The following is a 21,307-nucleotide window of genomic DNA, read 5'->3' on the forward strand; positions in this document are numbered from 1 at the left end:
CATCTGTTGATCCAAATCCCCCCACATTCCGGCCAGTCTTAACTACTGGTGCAGTACTTTCTTGCACTTTTCCCATGTGAACTGGTATTATTAACAAGTGCGCTATTCGATCTCCCTTAGTCAATTTGATCGGATCCCCCATTGAGGATTGTAACAGAACTTTGACGGTCCCTTGGTAATCTGCGTCGATTACGCCTGCTAGCACAGTGACTCCCTTTAGCGCCAGACTTGATCTTGGGCATACATGCCCGTAGTGTCCCTTCGGGATTTTCACCCCTTTGTTTTACATGCTGAGCTCCAAAAAACTGGATGGTAAGCCACTGCCTTTCATTTACTTATTCCCCAATATGAATGTGCTGCTTGAAACACCAATAAGTTTTTTCATTCCAACTAACTGCTAAAATGGCCATTCCATTAATTCAAATGCAGTACTTTCAAAAGCTTTCATATACAAACACGTGCTTTGCTTTCATCTCCTCTATTTCTTTCTATAATTCACTTAGTTTTCAGTCACATTATTCAACTCATGCCCTGCAGTCTACAATGGCTATACAAATCCACCAGTTTCTCCACATTCAATGTCTAAATCAAATCTTATCTTAGCACTGGTTACTTTTACAAAAAGTTATGAATTAACTATTGGTATAACATTTTTAAACCTCAGAATTATACAGAGAATGCAGTGCAGTAGAGAATAAATGGAAGAAAACATTCTTACTTCTTTCCTTTTCTTTCAGTCCTCTGTTTTCACTTGCAGTTTGGCATTGGCTGTTTTTATACTGCCACATGCCATTTTTTCATACCAATTATTGCATTTAAACAAATGCACACCATATTGTCACGTACACTTTCCTTCATTACTACATACAAGTAACCCTCACATTATAGCAGCTTTACTTATAAACTGACGTCTCCAATATACATATTGTTTTCTCTGCAGCAATAATCAACACAGGGGCTTTGAAAGGAGTGCTCCCAATAACCAGCTTAAGTTCTACTGCTGTTCCTCAGGGTCAAAAGATCCCGAAATCAAAGCACACACTTTAACACTGAGCGGTCGTTGTTTACTCCATATGGCATTCTCGATATACATCGCTATGTGTACTGCTAGCTGCTCGCGACTTTTTAGCCAGGTATTACTCCTCTCTTTTGCCTCCTCATCTAACTGCTTTATAATAATTATTAACCATACACAATCTGTCTGACCAGCAGACAAGTGTAGGTTTTCTCTTTTAACCGCCTTTGCCTCCACTTTTTGCAGAGACACCTTATCTGCGTCTTTGACTAGCGCAGCTGCTGCAGCTGACTCCGCCCTCCTCGAGGAAAGCACAACGGCCTCCGATTCGACTCTCTCTATCGCTACTGCTACGGTTAACGTTGCCGTTAAAGTTTCTGTTGCAACTACTGCTGTCTCCATTTTTAGCGAAGAAAACACAGCTGTAAAAGCTGATTCTACCGTACACCTAAAAAACTTCAGAAATGCTGTTGATGCACGCTGACATTTGCCGGCTGTATGCCAGCATGCGATTACAGCATATTTGCCACCTGTGGACGATCCATCCCTATTGTATACTCTTTCACTGGGGTGATTAGTACGGGGTAAGGTCTCACGGGCAACTGACCAATTTGTAACATCACCGTCACCTGAGTGGCAGGGATGTCCGTTCCCCCAATCCCCTGCACTGTCAATCGTTTCCCCTTGAATTTAGATGGATTCCCATATATTAAAGTGGCCTCCGCACCCGTATCGATGAGAGCCTTTACTATTTGTTTGTTTTTAGTTTCCCAATGTATCGTTACCGGTACAAAAGGTCGAATGTCCGCATCGTGCCAATTTAGAGCTCTCACCTGTGCTTGGCCCCATCCCTAACAATCTCGTGCTGCGCGTTCTAATTCTTCGACGGGATATAAAGTCCTTCCTTTATTTTTCCCTTTCCCTTTGCTTTTAGCTTTCTTCCCTCCTTTCTTATGTTTACTCTTGCGCCGGTTTTTCCCCCTGTCTTCCTCCTCCTCCTCCTCCTCCTCCGAGGAGCTCTCGGAAGATGAAGAGGGGCCAGTTTCATCACGCTTCTTACCCAACTTTTCCCACTCAGCAAAAGTAAAAACTTCGTCATGCTTTTTACTTAATTTTTCCCATTCAGCGAAGGTAAGAAGTGAATGTACTTCCGCCTTTGCTACTCGTTTCTTTATTCCACCAGACTTATCTATAAGTCCTTTTTTCTTTGCCCTGTCCAGGAGCAGTCCTGTAGGCTGTCCATCTATCTCCTCCTTAGGGACCTTAGCATTAATTAATGCTCCCCATAACTCCTTTCTATTCACTCCCCCTGTTCTATAGGCGCTATTCCTTGATGTAGCCCCAGTGGGTTGTGTTGCAGCTGTCCCTGGCGGGGCTCCTCCCCACTCTCCCAGGTCACCTAAATCCCGTAATTTAGTCACAACCTCCCCCACTCCTGCACCTACCTCATTCAGTAAAAGAGTCATTATTATTCCTTTCAAACTAGCAGGGGCTGTTCTTATCAGGACGGTCCTGGCCATAGATGTAAATGGGAACAAATCTAACTGGTCCGCCTGGCCCGCTACCACGGCGTCCCTCATTGCCAATTCTCTAACCACTCGAATTGCCTGCTGCAAAGTCGTCCATGATTTTACTTCAGGCCAATTCTGTGGGTGCGGATATATTTCAAATGCTGCGTTCGCCGCCAGCGCCAACAACGTACTATCCCCTTCTAACTTGGTCAGTTCTTGTCTCATTGCTTGTTTAAAACGGGGATCGATGGCATAATCTGTAAATTCGTTACCATCCCCCCCATCCAGTGACACATGCCCGGCTCCTGCATCATGCAAGCGTACAAGCCATGTGTCTACTGGCTCATTTCGCCCTTGTGCATAACGTGATCTAAATCCTTCTCTTTCTTGTGCAGTGTAATCTTCATAAACATGTCCCCTCCTAACATTACCCTGTGCATCAGTAAAAAGTCTGCGACGTGTCACGGGTTTAGCCTGTAAAGGCAGAGGATCAATTACCGACCCTGCATCGGGTCCGTCATCATCCTCATAATCATCATCCCAAATTTTACCGTCCCATTTTTCAGGATCCCACTCATGGACGTTAACTGCGGCTACAAACGCTTTGATCTTCGCAACATCCGGTCTACGCTTCTTTTTCGCATTCACCTTGGCTATGCAAAAGGCTGCCTTTTCCGCCATCCCCTCGGCTCTCTGTACCCGCGGCAATAATACAGCTACCTGGGATTCGGCCATTGAGGCCCGCCCTAACGCATCCGCCAAGTCCATTTGCATTTTCTTAATCTCCCTTTCTTTTTCGTCTACCAGACTATCCAGACTTCTAACCGCAGTTAGCAAAACCCACCCCCGCGTCTGCAAGCCCGTTATGGGTTCCTTTACAGACACCTGACATTTCTTAAACATCTCTGATTTCCTTTGCCTCACTTAGTAATTCAATATTTTACCAAATTCCCCAAAATCCTGCAGCGACTACGCCAAAATGTTTTAGTTTGGGGAAAATGGTTCCAAGGTTTTAAGAGAAAATAAGCAGGCAGGAATCAGAGAGGAAAGGTCCAATACTTCAATTGTGTTTACTTGTTCAAATATAATATCAGTTACATACAATATAATAGCAATATACATGCAAATATAGGAATTGTACTATTGACATACAGTAATATATATATAAAGATATATGATTTATACTATTAACTTACAGTAATACAGATATGTGAATTATACTATACTTACAGTAATATCAAAAGACCCAGAGCCATCATCCTAGACCAGTAGACTGAGGGAGCCCGCGTGTCAGTCTCGTCAGAGGATCAACTCGTGAGCCTGGTCCAATACCGGGCGGTGTGCACGTTCCCCACGGTTGAGCTTCCAAAGAAACTGAGGGCGGAACCTTCCCTTATATACTAATTGAGTGTCCTTGCCCAAAATGGCTTACGTGTAAGCAGTGTATACAGAAGTGATCAGTTTCTGCACACATCTTCCCACGGGACAACTTATGTGTTATCTCTACTAAGCCTAAAACAACCCTGCTTAGAGACATCAAAACAACTTACAGAAAAACATCTTGCATTAATTAACCTTTCCCTAAAACATTCTGAAACCCTTTATGAGAAAGAAGTTTTTGCACATTCTTTCGCGATCATCCCAAACATTCCAATCTTTGTAGCTGGTTTTGCACTGAAGCGACCAACCCCCTCTTACTCCTTTATTTTATCCCTTCTCCTGTTACAGAGAAAACCTTTTTATTACAGCCGGCCAGCTCTAGGAAGAGTCCTGGTGGTTTCGAACTTCTTCCACTTACGGATGATGGAGGCCACTGTGCTCATTGGGACCTTCAAAGCAGCAGAATTTTTTCTGTAACCTTCCCCAGATTTGTGCCTCGAGACAATCCTGTCTCAGAGGTCTACAGACAATTCCTTTGACTTCATGCTTGGTTTGTGCTCACTGTCTACTGTTTGTGAAACTGTCAACAGTTTGTGAACTGTCAACTGTGGGACCTTATATAGACAGGTGTGTGCCTTTCCAAATCATGTCCAATCAACTGAATTTACCACAGGTGGACTCCAATTAAGCTGCAGAAACATCTCAAGGATGATCAGGGGAAACAGGATGCACCTGAGCTCAATTTTGAACTTCATGGCAAAGGCTGTGAATACTTATGTACATGTGCTTTCACAATTTTTTTATTTTTAATAAATTTCCAAAAATCTCAAGTAAACTTTTTTCACGTTGTCATTATGGGATGTTGTGTAGAATTCTGAGGAAAAAAATTAATTTAATCCATTTTGGAATAAGGTTGTAACGTAACAAAATGTGGAAAAAGTGATGCACTGTGAATACTTTCCGGATGCACTCTATCTAACTAACTAACTAACTAACTAATTAACTGCCTGCCTGCCTGGATAGTGGCTAGAAAAATGGTGAAAATTGAAAATGGCTGCAATGTTTTGCCTTCACCTGGATTTTTCCACTTTTGTCTCGGTTACATAGTGCTGTTATTTATTTTTTTTTTGTCCCATATGAAGCAGATGAAAAGTCAAATCCTTGATCTGATGTTTAAAAACATTTTGGTATCATAAATAATATCCATGAAATAGGATTGTACAATTGCCAAAACCGTAAGGTGAAATAAAAAAAAAAAAAGTGAAAGCAAACACGTGACATGTCAGCACCCTCTCGCGCCATGATGTAGTAATGCTAAAAAAATAAAATGTACTGTACATTATGTGACCAGTCTTTGGCTGAATAACTGTTATAAACTGATGAAATACCATTTTGTTATTTGTAGCTTTATTTTAAATGTGTTGAATCTGTAAATGTATTTGACATTCTAGGTTTGTAAATGAGAAGTAATTGATTAAAATAAAAAAGAAAATTAGCTGAATAGCATGGTTAAATATTTATAAGCAGCCCTGTAATGGTATTGAAATAAGGATTTTTATACAAATTAAGTAGAGAATTTATATATTTTTTTTGTTTTAGTATTTTAAGAATAAGAAAAAAAATATAATGGAACTTTCTTCTGGTGTAATTGTTTATTTGGGGATAAAAAAATAATTATAAGAATGAGTTAGGAGAGATGCACACATTGATCAATGGTACACTATTAAACATTTTTATATATGTATGTGTTTGCAGATTTTATGAAATTTTTAAAAATCCATTTTATTAATATTTCCTTTATTGAAATTTCAGTGCTTTACTAGATATCATCAAAGCTAAGAAGCATTTATTCGAAGCCGACAAGATTCTTGCTAGATCTTGTCTTCACTTGATGAAGTTAGAAGATTTGTCCAGATACTTTGAAGCTGTCTATGTTGAGCTGTTTGATGTTCTTTATGGACTTTTCCACAAATTAAGTGGAATTTATTATAGCAACTTTGAGGTTCGTAACTTCATGTATGCTGTATATAAAGATGAAAGCAGATTGTGTTTTTTTTTCCAGGTGCATGTTTTTATAGGTATACTTATTTTAACTTGCTTCTTTTTATACATTATCCTTACTACTTAGAGCTCAAAATAAATTAACTGGCTTGCTAGTACCATGATTTTGTTAAAATTTGCATTTTTAAATTATTTTTTTTTCTTAATGTAAATACTTGACATTGTGTTTATAATTTGGTTGTTTTCCATTTACAAAGATTAAAAGTATTTTCCAGGATTAAAAATATAAACTCTTATGTATGGAAAACTACAGTTATTTTGACAATAGATCTTGATATTACAATTATTTCTTGGTCCACAAACGTTAAGATAGTATTCAGCACTGCTCATGTATAGTGAAACTTGTTGCTGTGGCCACAATTATTCATTTTGAAGTGTTGGGCTGCCAGCACCACGTGTACCAAGTAAAGGCAGAATCCAACAGAATGTTATTAAAACATGTTTTAAAAACATCCTTTGCAATGTAATAAGGGTGAGTTGTCTTTTGTTTTGGTCCCCTGTCTGAATGCATTGTAAAATTATTTGTGGGATTCATAACTACTTTATAAAGTAGCATATATCACATTTCATTTTATACCCTTCTTATTTTTAGATTTACTTGGCTTTCTATTGGAGAGATTTTCTTTGATCTAAAATCATTTATGTTATTATTTTTACAGACTGTTCTTGAACTCTTCCTTCTTTTACACACAAATCTTAGCAAGGAAATATACAGGTAATAATTTTATTTTAATTAACATGCCTATACACAATTCAGAAAAATTATTGGTCATTTAATCACTTATTTCTTAAATGAGTGTTAACAAACACATTTTTGACATAGTTTGTTTGAAGACCCCTATCCTGAATCCTGCTTAAAAATGGCAGTAAAGCTGCTTCAGAAAGTTTGTGAGTCAACAAAAGATCAACGATATTTTCAAATTCCTCTCCGGTGTTTGAGCATTGTGATCCTCATCTCAGACTTTGTTACATCTCAGACTATTAAGGTATGGTTTATGAAACAAGTATGTTTTTATGTTATCTTTTTCTTCATCCAAAATCTTTATAGTAATATTATGGTATTACATCTAAATAAAAGTGTAATTACTTGATTGTTTTAAGGTTAATCTATTTGTAATGTTTTCAGGTTTCAGACAATGCTAAAGAGGGAGAGGTGAAACCTACAAATAATGCCGGGCTCAATGAAGCCTTGGAAATTAAGAGAAACTGGATAAAGGAGACATTTAAAAGCAAGCTGCTTATTCGTTACAACTACGTTCGCTTTAATTCTGAGTTTGAAATAGAGGTAAGACTTTCATTGAAGTAAAGTGAAATTGCATAAAATGTTTTGTATCGTTGTAGGCCCATAATGTTTAACCCAGTTTGAAAAGCTTCAAAGAAGATCATGGTTGTCTTTAAAAAACAAAAAATTGTTCTCTATTCTTAAGCTGTCTAAATTATAAGAGTAAGTTCTGCATAAGTGACTTTCTCTGCTGTTTTATGTTTATTTATTTTAAAGAACATAGAAATTATATAACACACATTTTTGCCTCTTCTGCTTTGACCTTTCCACACACTCAAACAGTGACATATTAACGATAATGGATTCTTATTAAAAGTAAAATATACTTGTCTTGGAGGCCAAAAACAAAGTTAAAGTAGCTAATGCTTCCGTATTAGTTAGCCAATTTAAAAAGACGATTCAATGCAACACAACCCTAGAGCATTAAGTGACAGTGAAACATTAAGCAGAAGAGAAAAATAGTTATTCAGTAAGTTGCAAGCCATGTACATAAAAGAAAATCTTGGGTACTCTTCTCACCGGTTACAAACATGGTATGCTGTATTCTTAAAAGATAAGTTTGGTAGTTTGTAACGGCCGACCCCTTTTACCCAGCCGGCAGCTACACTCCCAAGACCTGTAGCTTGGATGATTTGACTGAGAAATAATCTTACTATCAAGCCGTACTTCTTACCAATTAAACTTTTCCCCCACAATCGACGGTGAAAAATATAAGCACACAAAAACAGGATGTAAAATTTAAACGGATTAAATGTATTAAGTAAAATAAGACGTGCAAAAAATAGAAACATATAAATATAAATATCCCTCCACCCCAGCAATAACAGGACACCACCAAATATATATATATATATATATATATATATATACAACAAAAACCCTCCCTTGTCCCTGTAACAAATAAACACACAACACGAATAACAACAATGAATGATAAACTGAAAATGAATGAGAACGTGAGTCCGGTAATAAAGAAACTGTCCTGAAAGTGGATGACTGAATTATTGAAATTGCGTTGTTTGATTCTCCCCGGAAAAAATGGAACAGCCTCACCGTGAATCCTCGTGTGTGTGGTGGATGATTAAGTCCTACCCCGGGGTCTCTCGTGGTGAGGTCCTTGAAGTAAATCCGGCAGATGGAAAAACAAACTGGATGGCTAAGCGCGATATGGCAAAGAACAGGTACAGTGTGGTCGTGATTGTGAAAAAAAATCTCCTTCTCTCCTCCCTCTTCCTTCTCCTCCTGATGGCTTAAATAGTCCTGTGACGTCTGGGATTGATTGATTGTAAACAGGTGTTTTCCAGGTTTGCGGCTGTGGTCTCCTTCCATCATCCGTCCCCCTTTACGGGGACGGCATTAACTGATGCACAAACAGTAAACGGGACAATGAAACGAGACGCACTCAGAACTGACATTTAACACTATGTGGCCCCGCTACAAGTTTTTATGTTGAAAGTATTTCTTTACATATCTATATATTATGGTGTGGTATATATTAATTTGCCACTTGAAATTGTCTTCTAAAGTGAATCTTTTAATATAAAATTTAAAACACCTTGTCTGTTCTTGCAGTATATAGCGTATAAGGGTCCTAAACGGTTTTAAGAAAGCATGCCTTCAGCATTTATTAGTTAAAGTGCTTTGAGCATGGGAAAGTTGCTATATAAATAAAATGTGTTATTATCTTTGTAATAATGAAAGGAAACTAGAAAGAATTTTTTTATCACAAATTTTTGGTACTATTTTCTCTTGGTAATGTTAATGTTTCTTACTTACTTGTCTGCTTGCAATGGCCATCGTGGGTAGAGTTATGACAACACAATCCCAAGGACTTTTACATTTTCTTCTGTTATTTTACATAGCCTACGGAGTGAGATGCATGCCGAGTGGGAGCATGATGGAAAGAGCATGAGTTTTATTGTACTTTTTAACTCATTCTTGATTGAAGTGCCACAAACCATTTTTTTTATGCATAATAAGATGCTGCTGCTGAGGATATGGTAATACAAGAACTGAGGGCAATGTTTTTGAGTAAGTAAATGCACTGAAACTAATGCCAATCAATCTATAAATACACTGGCAGAACATAAAGACTTCATGTAGAACTTGACATTGTGAGACTGAAGTGACAGCTCTGTGCTACACCTCTGCCTATGCTAAAACATCTGTTTTAAACTTACTAAGCTTTAACCTGTCAGTCCTGGGCGGGTGTTGTTCCTGCTGCCCCGTGACCATGCCCTGGATAAGTGGTTGGGATAGGCCGCAGCTGCCCTGGATAAGCGGGATGGATGATGAATATTATTACTATTATTATTATTACTACTATTATTACTGTTATTATTATTATTATTGCGTGGCACAGTTGTAGCGCTGTTGTCTCTCAGTGGAGTGCATGGAGTTTGCACATCCCCCACTTAATACCCCTGAACCACTAATTTTCATGTGAAAATTAGATTGGAACATTTCTTCAGCATATCCTCAATTTAAAATGGTCCAGCATGGATAGATGGGTTATAGCTGCTCAACGTTTATCAAGAATAAGTCCGCATTACTGATTGTGTCCTTCCACATTACACTTAACACTGTTTTATGAGCAGCAAACTAAATGACATCCTGTTTTCTTACTTTTGTCTGTTGTTCAAGAAATAATAGAAAAAATATAAGCTTCTGTTCTGTACAAAAATAGGAATCAGTCTCTTTAAGACCAGTTAAAATAAAAAATGGCATTTTGCCATTATTTAATTGTGTGATGTTACCTGGATATTATAATATACTGAAACTTTTCTTAGTTTTTCAAAAGAGTTTTTCCTTTGATCCCATGGTCCTAAGTCAGTCACACTATCAAGTGTATTACAGAGCAGGCAGATGATGATTAAAGCAGTTAATTGTAACAATTAAGTGATTAGTCCATCTATGGCAAGGGTGACATTAACTCCATGGTACACCCAAGGAACTGAGAAAAGAAATGTGAGAAACTTGAATATCAAACAGAACAGCTTTTACAATTATTTTTTAAAAAATAGTATGAAAAATCAGTATGGCCTGACTCAACAGCAGCTTTAACAATTGCGCACTATTCTCAAAATGTGTTCCTTTAGCACTGACTTGAATGCTAATACTACGAGAACCTTTTGATATTAGCAAGTCATTATTTCATTGTTAGGAAGTCCTCTAGCTAAAGCCTCTGCCACCCATGGGAGCTTTATTAATCCTTGGAATTTTAACAAGACACACACTTTGAGACAAAATGTGCACTCCAGATCAATATTACTTATTGCATGTCTCAGAAGGCGTATGTGGCTTGCCAAGCCTTCGCTGGCAGCTTCCGCGCTATTAGCTAGGTTTACAGTATTATGGCAAAGTGGATATAGTAGTAAAGTGTATGAAATTAATGTGAGCCAAAAAATATAATATCACTTTATGTATTCAAATCAGTGTTTTTTTTTTTTCCCAGGTGATGGAAAAGTAGTAGTATTTCAACATTCCCATCTGTAAACAAAATCTCTTTTAACACTGATTATTGAACATTGATTTATAAATGACATTTTGGGTGTTATCACTGTGGTTTACTGTCACAAATGTGATATTTTCACCTTTTCCCATGTCTGTACAGATTTTCCTTTGGGTACTCTAATTTCTCCAATATTCCAAACATCTGCATGTTATGTTGATTGGCAACTGTCAGTTGGTCCTCTGTGAGAAATGGCTAGTGTGTGCATAAGGTTGGTCTATGTTGGATTTATTGCAGTCTAGTGAAGATAAGTTCTTCAAGGCAAAACAACACTATACTGGATAAAGCAGACATGGGAAGTGAATGCTTGGATGGCGGGCTAATTGGAATTTTGTTTGATGGGCAGGTAGTACATTCCATTTTACATGTCAAACTTAAATCATCGTAGAGCAGCAAGTGTTTTTCTTTTGATACTGATTCAAATGTAAGAATTTTAGGAAGACCAGGAGTCCATCTGAGTGCGGTGAGTTTTGAGAATATCCATTGTGCTGCTGTTCTCAACAGGGAGTAATAATTTAGCATCTTGACACTAGAATTACCAGAGCCTACGAAAAACTCGTAATTCCGGCCCACCTTAAATCCCATTGCACCTCTCCATCAGCATCTTTTCTCCTGTAAATGTGTCAATAAACACAAGCAGCCTGCTATTCCATCCCCCCCACCGCCGCAGAACGTGCATAAAGTTCTCCTAGTTCATGCCTTGATTATCTGGGAGTGAAGTGCTGGAGTTTTAGAATGGAAATAATAGATCGTTATTTGGAACAAATGCATTTCATGTGTGTTCCGTTTCTATAATAATCTGTGTAAACACATTGTTAAAACAAAAACGTTTTTCATATTTTAGTAGTAAATGACAAAATGTAGCCATAAACTATATAATGACTGAAGCCTGAAGTCCAAAGATCAAATAAACACTTTCACAAAAGGTTCACGGTAAGATTTGCTGACTTGTATTCAAGAGCCCCCCGGTTCAATCCCGACCGATTCCTATATTTGCCATTTTCAGTAGTGAGCAGCTCTTAATGTTAATATTATACAGTACACACATACAGTGGGGCAAAAAAGTATTTAGTCAGCCACCAATTGTGCAAGTTCTCCCACTTAAAAAGATGAGAGAGGCCTGTAATTTTCATCATAGGTATACCTCAACTATGAGAGACAAAATGAGAAAAAAAAATCCAGAAAATCACAGTGTCTGATTTTTGAAGAATTTATTTGCAAATTATGGTGGGAAAAAAAGTATTTGGTCAATAACAAAAGTTCATCTCAATACTTTGTTATATACCCTTTGTTGGCAATGACAGAGGTCAAACGTTTTCTGTAAGTGTTCACAAGGTTTTCACACACTGTTGCTGGTATTTTGGCCGATTCCTCCATGCACATCTCCTCTAGAGCAGTGATGTTTTGGGGCTGTCGCTGGGCAACACGGACTTTCAACTCCCTCCAAAGATTTTCTATGGGGTTGAGATCTGGAGACTGGCTAGGCCACTCTAGGACCTTGAAATGCTTCTTACGAAGCCACTCCTTCGTTACCCGGGCGGTGTGTTTGGGATCATTGTCATGCTGAAAGACCCAGCCATGTTTCATCTTCAATGCCCTTGCTGATGGAAGGAGGTTTTCACTCAAAATCTGACGATACATGGCCCCATTCATTCTTTCTTTTACATGGATCAGTCGTCCTGGTCCCTTTGCAGAAAAACAGCCCCAAAGCATGATATTTCCACCCCCATGCTTTACAGTAGGTATGGTGTTCTTTGGATACAACTCAGCATTCTTTCTCCTCCAAACACGACGAGTAGAGTTTTTACCAAAAACTTCTATTTTGGTTTCATTCCTCTTCTGGATCATCCAAATGCTCTCTAGCAAACTTCAGACGGGCCTGCACATGTACTGGCTTCAGCAGGGGGACACGTCTGGCACTGCAGGATTTGAGTACCTGGCGGCATACTGTGTTACTGATGGTAGCCTTTGTTACTTTGGTCCCAGCTCTCTGCAGGTCATTCACTAGGTCCCCCGTGTGGTTCTGGGATTTTTGCTCACCGTTCTTGTGATCATTTTGAACCCACGGGGTGAGATCTTGCATGGAGCCCCAGATCGAGGGAGATTATCAGTGGTCTTGTATGTCTTCCATTTTCTAATAATTGCTCCCACAGTTGATTTCTTCACACCAAGCTGCTTACCTATTGCAGATTCAGTCTTCCCAGCCTGGTGCAGGTCTACAATTTTGTTTCTGGTGTCCTTTGACAGCTCTTTGGTCTTGGCCATAGTGGAGTTTGGAGTGTGACTGTTTGAGGTTGTGGACAGGTGTCTTTTATATTGATAATGAGTTCAAACAGGTGACATTAATTCAGGTAATGAGTGGAGGACAGAGGAGCCTCTTACAGAAGAAGTTACAGGTCTGTGAGAGCCATAAATCTTGCTTGTTTGGAGGTGACCAAATACTTATTTTCCACCATAGTTTGCAAATAAATTCTTTAAAAATCAGACAATGTGATTTTCTGGATTTTTTTTTCTCATTTTGTCTCTCATAGTTGAGGTATACCTATGATGAAAATTACAGGCCTCTCTCATCTTTTTAAGTGGGAGAACTTGCACAATTGGTGGCTGACTAAATACTTTTTTGCCCCACTGTACATTTGGTTTGCGTCTGTAACAGACGGTGTACATTTATAGTACTTGTAAAAGTTACCGTTTTTTTTTTTTCACTTTTATTCTCTCAGTCACGATCACGATACATCTCAGTACGCAAGCTATATTAAGCGTCAACAACGAAGACTTGCTACACCTTAATCTACAAGTACTGACACTTATCCCTACCGACGAAGTAACTTTCACCAGCGTGGCCTTCTTCGTCACAGACGATCCCGCTTTCAGTCACGGACAATTGTATGTGCTCTCTCCAGAGGTCTATCTTTTCATTCACTCACAGTCATATCCTCAAACCCACGCCATTTGGACAACTGTGTCGTTCAGGAAGTGTTCACCCATCATTACATAGTTGTGCGGCATATGCTACGCCGCGGGTTGGCTAGTAATTTTATATACCTTGTTCTTGATTTTAGGGAATCTAAATCTAGCACTTGAAGGCAAGATTTAAAAGAATACTTTAGAACAATTCGGTTCCTTTAGGAAGAGCCACTATTTTTACTCTTCTTGTTTATTCAGATCTAAAGTCATCCCATTGTCAATAGTAGACCATGAATAATGCCAGACTGTCTTCAAAGTCTATTGTTTTACTGTTAGTGAGGAAGGAAATTGAAAGAAATGTCAAAACCCACAGATATATTAATATTAGAGTTACAACTTTGTTGTGCTCCATACCTTTAAAGAAAGCAGAGCCCCAAAATGCCTGAGAAATGCTCATGGGGTGGGAATACAGTCAAATCCTGAGTAGCCAGTAAAGGGAAACACAGAATATTTACTAATACATAACAAAAAGCTCCACAGAGCAAAAAGGCATAGCAGGAGTTACCCGAAAGGTAGTCCCAAAGAAAATAAGTCCCAATACACAAATCCCAAGAATGTTTAAAAACAGAGCGGAGGTCAAAATCCTGCAAATCAAAGGAGCAATAAATTTCCAGAGTACAGTAATCCCTCGCTATATCGCGCTTCGCCTTTCGCGGCTTCACTCTATCACGGATTTTTATATGTAAGCATATTTAAATGTATATCGCAGATTTTTTGCTGGTTCACGGATTTCTGCGGACAATGGGTCTTTTAATTTCTGGTACATGCTTCCTCAGTTGGTTTGCCCAGTTGATTTCATACAAGGGACGCTATTGGCAGATGGCTGAGAAGCTACCCAACTTACTTTTCTCTCACTCTTGCGCTGACTTTCTCTGATCCTGACGTAGGGGGATTGAGCAGGGGGGCTGTTCGCACACCTAGACGATATGGACGCTCGTCTAAAAATGCTGAAAGATTATCTTCACGTTGCTACCTTCTGTGCAGCTGCTTCGTGAAGCGACATGCTGCACGATGCTTCGCTCTCTTAAAAGCTCGAAGGGCACGTATTGATTTTTGACTGTTTGTTTTTCTCTGTCTCTCTCTATCTCTCTCTCTCTCTCTCTCTCTCTGTCTCTCTTTCTCTGCTCCTGACGGAGGGGGTGTGAGCTGCTGCCTTCAACAGCTTTGTGCCGCTGTGCTTCGCATACTTAAAAGCCAAACAGCCCTATTGATTTGTTTGCTTTCCTCTGTCTTTATGACAGTCTCTGCTCCTGACGCGCACTCCTTTGAAGAGGAAGATATGTTTGCATTCTTTTAATTGTGAGACGGAACTGTCATCTCTGTCTTGTTATGGAGCACAGTTTAAACTTTTGAAAAAGAGACAAATATTTGTTTGCAGTGTTTGAATAACGTTCCTGTCTCTCTACATACTCCTGTGTTTCTGCGCAAATCTGTGACCCAAGCATGACAATATAAAAATAACCATATAAACATATGGTTTCTACTTCGCGGATTTTCACCTTTCGCGGATGGCTCTGGAACGCAACCCCCGCGATGGAGGAGGGATTACTGTACTCACAATGCCATCGCAGTCAATGAACCACATGGGATGGCTTGCTTTCCCAGCCTTTATAGGGCTGAGGGCAGCCACTTAACTGTGTAAGAAAGAACACATACAGCTGTGAAGTGTTGGGGCACCCGTAGGCAAACCCCATATAGTTTAAAGAAAACACGGGTTATAAACCTGTTAAAAAGAAAAGAAAAATGCTTTGCAGGCACGAGTGTCTAAGTAGACTTTCAAGATGGCAGGGCTTCTGCTGATAAGCACTTCTGGCAGAAAGAAGCTGGCCTAGGCAGGTGGACACCAGAAATGATATCAAGTGTGGTGAAGCCATCAGTTTTCCGGTCTACAGAGGGAGGAAGAGATAAAGTGTTAGTCAATAGCGGCATCCAGTATTCTAATGGGAAATACCATTATCTGAGCCTTTAAGCTACCCCCAATGTGCATGTGTGTGAGGACGGTGATAGGCAGATGGCCCTGCCTTTTGGGGAACCACTCACAGGAAACTTGGAACATAGAAGAAAATACATAGACACACAGAAACTAAATGATCAACAATATTAACATAAACAAAAGAATCAAAGGTTCGGTTGGGGGTAGGGTGGGGGACGTTGTCTAACACACTTCTGCCTTTTGTTGTCAAAGAGCAATAATAGTTGTCATCAAACTAGTAGCCTTTCTCAATAGCCTTTTGTGCTTTCTTAGATAAAACATCAAGGGCCCAGTCTACCAAAGTGGAGCAGAACTTATCAGTGATTATTTCAACAAAAATATGGAAATAAAGTAAGAAATAAGGCTGATACGTATGTAATAAGATCTTTAGGCTTCCAGGAGCACAAGCATTATATGTTGTAGTGCAAATGGCAGGTTCAGTTCTCCCTTCTTTGATTCATAGGTTAATTGGTAATATGTCAGATTGGCCTGAGGCTGTGATATTTCCATAACGAAAATGAGAACTAGAACTAAAAATATTGTTTTTCGTTTTACAAGAACGAGAACTGAAATTAAGGCAAACCGTGAAACTAAAACTAAACAAAAATAAGAATTAGTGATATGTGAACAAACTAAAACAAGAATGAGAAAAACAATAGCATTTTCGTTCAACCCGGTTCAGTTATGCAAAGGGGTTGTTTGTAGGTCTCCCTGAGCATTCAGTTACGTTGCACTGTTCACTATGCAGTGATCTTTTACTTTGGGCTTACTATAGTCATGTGGTGCAACTTCCTTAAAGGGACGTTGTTTGTTTGTTTGTTGAGCACATTTAGCTCGTCGGGTTGAAGCAGTAAGCACTTGTGGTCGATGGTGGTGAGTTTTGCACAGATGTTTGTGGGTAGAAAGCGAGGAAGTAACATGTCAAAATACTTTAATTCCAGCGCAGATAATAAAAGCAGATCTAGCATGCAAGAAGAAGAAGAGTCTCGGAGTTTCAGTGCAGGACCAGCTGGGTCAGTACTTAGTGGAAGTCCTGCACTTCTCTGGCACCATGACTACACTTCATACAGGGACATGCGGTCTCACCTGTCATCATGAAAAGTAAAAAACAAATAATTATAACAAATTTGTCCACTGGTCTGTGCTATAAATGTGTTTTCTGTTTGATTCCAATAATTTTGATAATTTTTATAGTCGAAATCACTGCATTTCCTTTTGCGCATTTCCTGATCAAATATAAGGGAGAAACGCGAGGTGTGGCAACAACGAGACGAGCCAACCATTACCTCGAACTGCGTGATCTCTCATACACTGGGTTGATGCATGCAATTGGCGCGTGCCTGTTGCTGTCTCTCTGTATGTTGCCAATATAATGTTTGCACACACATTTATTATACACCCTGACTTTCCACAGTCTGGCTAATATCTTTAATGAATGCGTGTAACATCTAGTTTTGATGATCGGACATAAAACCGCAGTGAAAAGGCACAAGGTGACTCAGACAGTACCATGTTGCACTGAAGGGGGGCGAATGTGAACCCAACAGGTGCTTGTTGCTGCTGTTCTTCTACGCAGAGGCCCTGGGTGGCAATAAGTTAACAATATCAGAAAGTCAAGTGCACTGCAACGTTCTGTTTATTTTTATTTTTTGTTCCGACTGACTGACAAAATGGAAGATTAAAATGTTAAAAACTAAAAGAAAATAAGGAGGACTTTTACAAGAAAGTGACAGATTTTCATGGAGAAGGATAGGCGCATGGACTTCATTTACATATAAATAAAGATAAGACCATAAACAGTTTTCAATTTTATAAAAAATGGGATCAGACTAAAAAAAAATCCAATATTTAAAACTAAATTTTGATCTTAAATAAATATTTTTTTGTTTTTTCTTGTTATCCTTTTGTTGAACAGTCTGTATTAAAATTGATTAAAGCATCAGAATTTAAGCTTTTAAAAACAACTAAATATTTCAATCAAGGTCAAAATTGAAATCTTTTTTTTTTGTACACCACTGTATGCTTTCATTTGTACTGAATGAGTATGAATTGTGAAAATACGACGGCATATTTAGAACACATGGAGGGTACAGAGCAGATGCACTCTCTCTGCTCTTTCTCATCATGGACAGTCTCGTCTCAATTGTTGAAGCTGCGGGCGATGTCGTCAACCCGCACCTCTAACTGCTGTAGGCGTAGCGTCAAGTCTGGCAAAACCCGTCCCTCGCTGGTCTCGGACTGCTCCGGACTGGAGACACACAGGGTATCCAGCAGGCTCAACTCTTCCTCGAGAGGGGCTCTGACTGTTATGTGATGTGGCCTAGGCATTGGATGTATATCAATTAGGGGCACGCTTAGTTCAAGCTCCTTGCCCTACACTGCACCTTCGACAGAAATGACTTCTGTGTATGTGAGAAATGTGCATGGAACTAGAAGGGTATGTGTAAATAAACCTGGCTCCTATTGTTTGTCACAGAGGCTGACCCATATCTTGTTACTCTTTGATCTCTTCCATGGCTTGGTGAAGAATGCTGAACTCCTTTTAAAACTTAGTTGCAAAGCATGTTTCATGACATGAAGGAAAGTGCAGAGAGCTTTATTTTCTGTTTTAAAATATCAAAATGGAGGCCTAAGGCTGGGTTGATACTTCATGCGACGCATGCTGCAGCGTACATCTGGAGGAATCCACCAGGTGGCAGTGTGAGATATTAACACGGTGAGAACAGGTTCGGCTTCGCTGTGTTGTGAATTGCCTGGAACACCCATTAAATTCCGATGACACCTTACCGCAATATCTGTGAAAAGGATGTTTATTGATTAAATCCAGGGATGTGTCCATTCCAGCAAGCATTGGGCACGAATGAGAAACAATCCCTGGACGAGGCCTCGGCTCATCGCAAAGTGAATACAAGCACACACATACACTAGCATCATTTTAGCGGCACCAACTCCCCAAATCTGCATATCTTTGGAAGGAAACTGGAGTACACTGAGGAAACCCAGCAGGAAAACATGTAAACTCCAGGCAGGGAATATCAGCGATGTGACTCCCTGCAAGACAGCAGCGCTAACGCTCCGCCACTATGTCACCCCCATGTGTGTAATTATTAACAGTATTCATTATTTAAACGAAATTACAGATTTATCTGTAAAATGTAATATCCATACTTTAATGCTTTTCATCATGAAAGTGCTATCAAGTATAAATCTAAGGATTCTAAATGTGCAGAGAGTTGGAATATCATACATTTAATGTGCTCAGTGTGGCGATCAATTGCTGGCGATCCGCTGCTGTCAGGAGCAGAGGAAGCCCTAGAAAAAAAGACAGCACAGAAGACAGTATGTGAGACTTTTAAAAGTATCATGTCATTATGATTGGGAATATGTGACGCTTGAATATAAAAGTGCCACGAATACATCTGTATATCGGCATTTTGCTTCACCACATCGAACCATTTATCAAATATCGAAGTGCGCACACTCATCTTGTAGGATCCGCAAAGCGGCTTTCTGTCACATGTAGATAGTAAACAGAGACTCTGACGTCACATTCCAACTTTTAGCACACTGCGCCCCCCGACTTTTTGCTGGTATTGCAACTTGCGCATGCGTTGCATTAATTTCTGAGGACCTGCTCAGAGGACGCATCAAATGAACGCTCAGAAAGCGTGGCAGCCATGTTGCGGGCGCGTACTCGTTCTGAATGTGAAGTATAAACGAGCCCTTAGAGTGGGGTTACTTCATTATGGAAGACAAAAATGGAAAGAAAATCAAGCTACCTTGACACATGTCTTACTACCCTGAAAGGTCGAGTGGTCTCTAAGGCTGATTGTCAACATTCTCACATATTATACAATTATTAGAGTTGCTGATAATGCTGCACCATGTTGCTTTTTAATAAAAGTAGCTGCTGTTTTTCTTTGGCAGTTACCATTTCCCCGTTTTTCTCTTCTTGGCATCTAGAGTTGGCACTTGGTGAGTGTATTGTTGCTAGTGGTGAATCCATTGTCAAACATTATGGTTTATTATGGTAATCTTTATTGTTGCCTGTTGTGTGATGCATTGCACAGTCCAGATCACTTATTGACAGTGTAATCTGATACTAATAAGCATGGGAGAAATTAAAAATTGAAGTACTAAAGCTCCTGAATAAAAATGAGGGAGAGTAACCACAGTTCATAACTTTTATTTTCAAGAGCTGGATAGAATGAGGATAGTTCAATACCAAACTCTTTTTTCAGATACATTTAACTGACCCCATACTAAATGTTACAATATAATCATGCAAACAGATACCAATATATAAAGAAGAAAGTGTTTAAAATCAGACAGAAACAACTCAGGTTACTTGACAATATGTGCCCACAGCACATTTTGTATCTACCCATCTGATGCTGAAAACAATTACATTAAACCCAGAAGTCCTACCCACAAATGATAATAGAACAAATCACATTTATACTCATTTGTTTTTCTGTTAGGCACCTGTTTTTGTTCTTTTGAGTATTTTATTGCATTTATCTATTTTATTAAATAAATACTAATTTATTGTGCACAAGAAAGGGTTTTATGGGTATCCTCCTCATTTTATACGGCTTCCTTGTTTATTTTGGGACTTTTTTAGTTATTTTTTCCAGCTGTCCATGTTTTGGCATGTAAGACTGAAAGCCAGCATTTTAGTAGTTAGGAGTGACTGGATTTGGGATGAGTATTTTTTTCAGACTGGTTAGGTACATGGCCTGCTTGAAGGAGGTTTTAAACACATTTTCCCATATTTGAGACTCAGTGTCACTGCATCAACGTTCAAACCCTTTGTTAGAATACAGTATAAAGAGAAATGTACATAATTGTGTTCATTTCTTTGAAAATATTGCATAATATTTATTTTCTAAACCGATTTTAAGATGTTAATGTATAGTGCAGTGAAAATGTTAAGATGAGGTGGTTAAGTTCTCTTCTATGTAGCTGTGTATTTGGCTAATGGAATTGTAACTATTAGAGCTGTTGCTACTGTAAGTATTTTTAATGTTTCAGAAATATTTTGTTTCATAGATATTTATTGTAAAGCAAAATTTAATGTGTAAAACTTAATATTTTTTAGATGTGGAGCATGCTGCTCTCACTATCTTTTAGAGATGAGACAACCACTGCATTTTGGAGGAAGACTCTTCTAAATGATTTTGAAGGAAAGCTTAAACAGGTAATTAAATAAAAACATTTAATTTACTTTTACTCACAATTTTTCATATTTTATTTGACACATTTTACACTCATTGTAATATATGAAGTTATGAATTCTCACAGGAACAAAAACTTTTTGTACTAAGTCAGAACTTACACTGAAAATTGTCTTGTTTCTAAACGATCTGCAAAAATGCATAATGATGTATTGCTTATTTTACAGAAAAACATTCTTATAACAAAGAACATTTAACAATCTTCATTTACTACTGCACAATGTCTGTCTCCCCTCTGTTTTGACACTTGTTCTCATTGTTTTCTATGAGTTATAAACATCAGTGCAAAATGTATATTGTAAAAGACCAATATATTTGAACAAAGGCAGGATGAAGCAAGGAGCTACTGGACTTCAGTCAAGGAAAACCCT

At 38.7% G+C, this 21,307-nt stretch overlaps 1 protein-coding gene across 1 annotated transcript in view; it reads left to right on the plus strand.

Moving 5' to 3' along the window:
- Positions 1-21,307, plus strand: part of LOC114643479 (E3 ubiquitin-protein ligase rnf213-alpha-like) — a 367,913-nt gene that overhangs the window by 94,388 nt on the left and 252,218 nt on the right. Inside the window, 5 exon segments of the mRNA XM_051918940.1 lie at positions 5,719-5,908; positions 6,627-6,682; positions 6,791-6,953; positions 7,094-7,252; positions 20,801-20,899. Of these exon segments, the coding sequence (XP_051774900.1) occupies positions 5,719-5,908; positions 6,627-6,682; positions 6,791-6,953; positions 7,094-7,252; positions 20,801-20,899 (667 nt within the window).

The sequence above is a fragment of the Erpetoichthys calabaricus genome, chromosome 14, assembly GCF_900747795.2.
Source record: "Erpetoichthys calabaricus chromosome 14, fErpCal1.3, whole genome shotgun sequence".
NCBI lineage: Eukaryota > Metazoa > Chordata > Cladistia > Polypteriformes > Polypteridae > Erpetoichthys > Erpetoichthys calabaricus.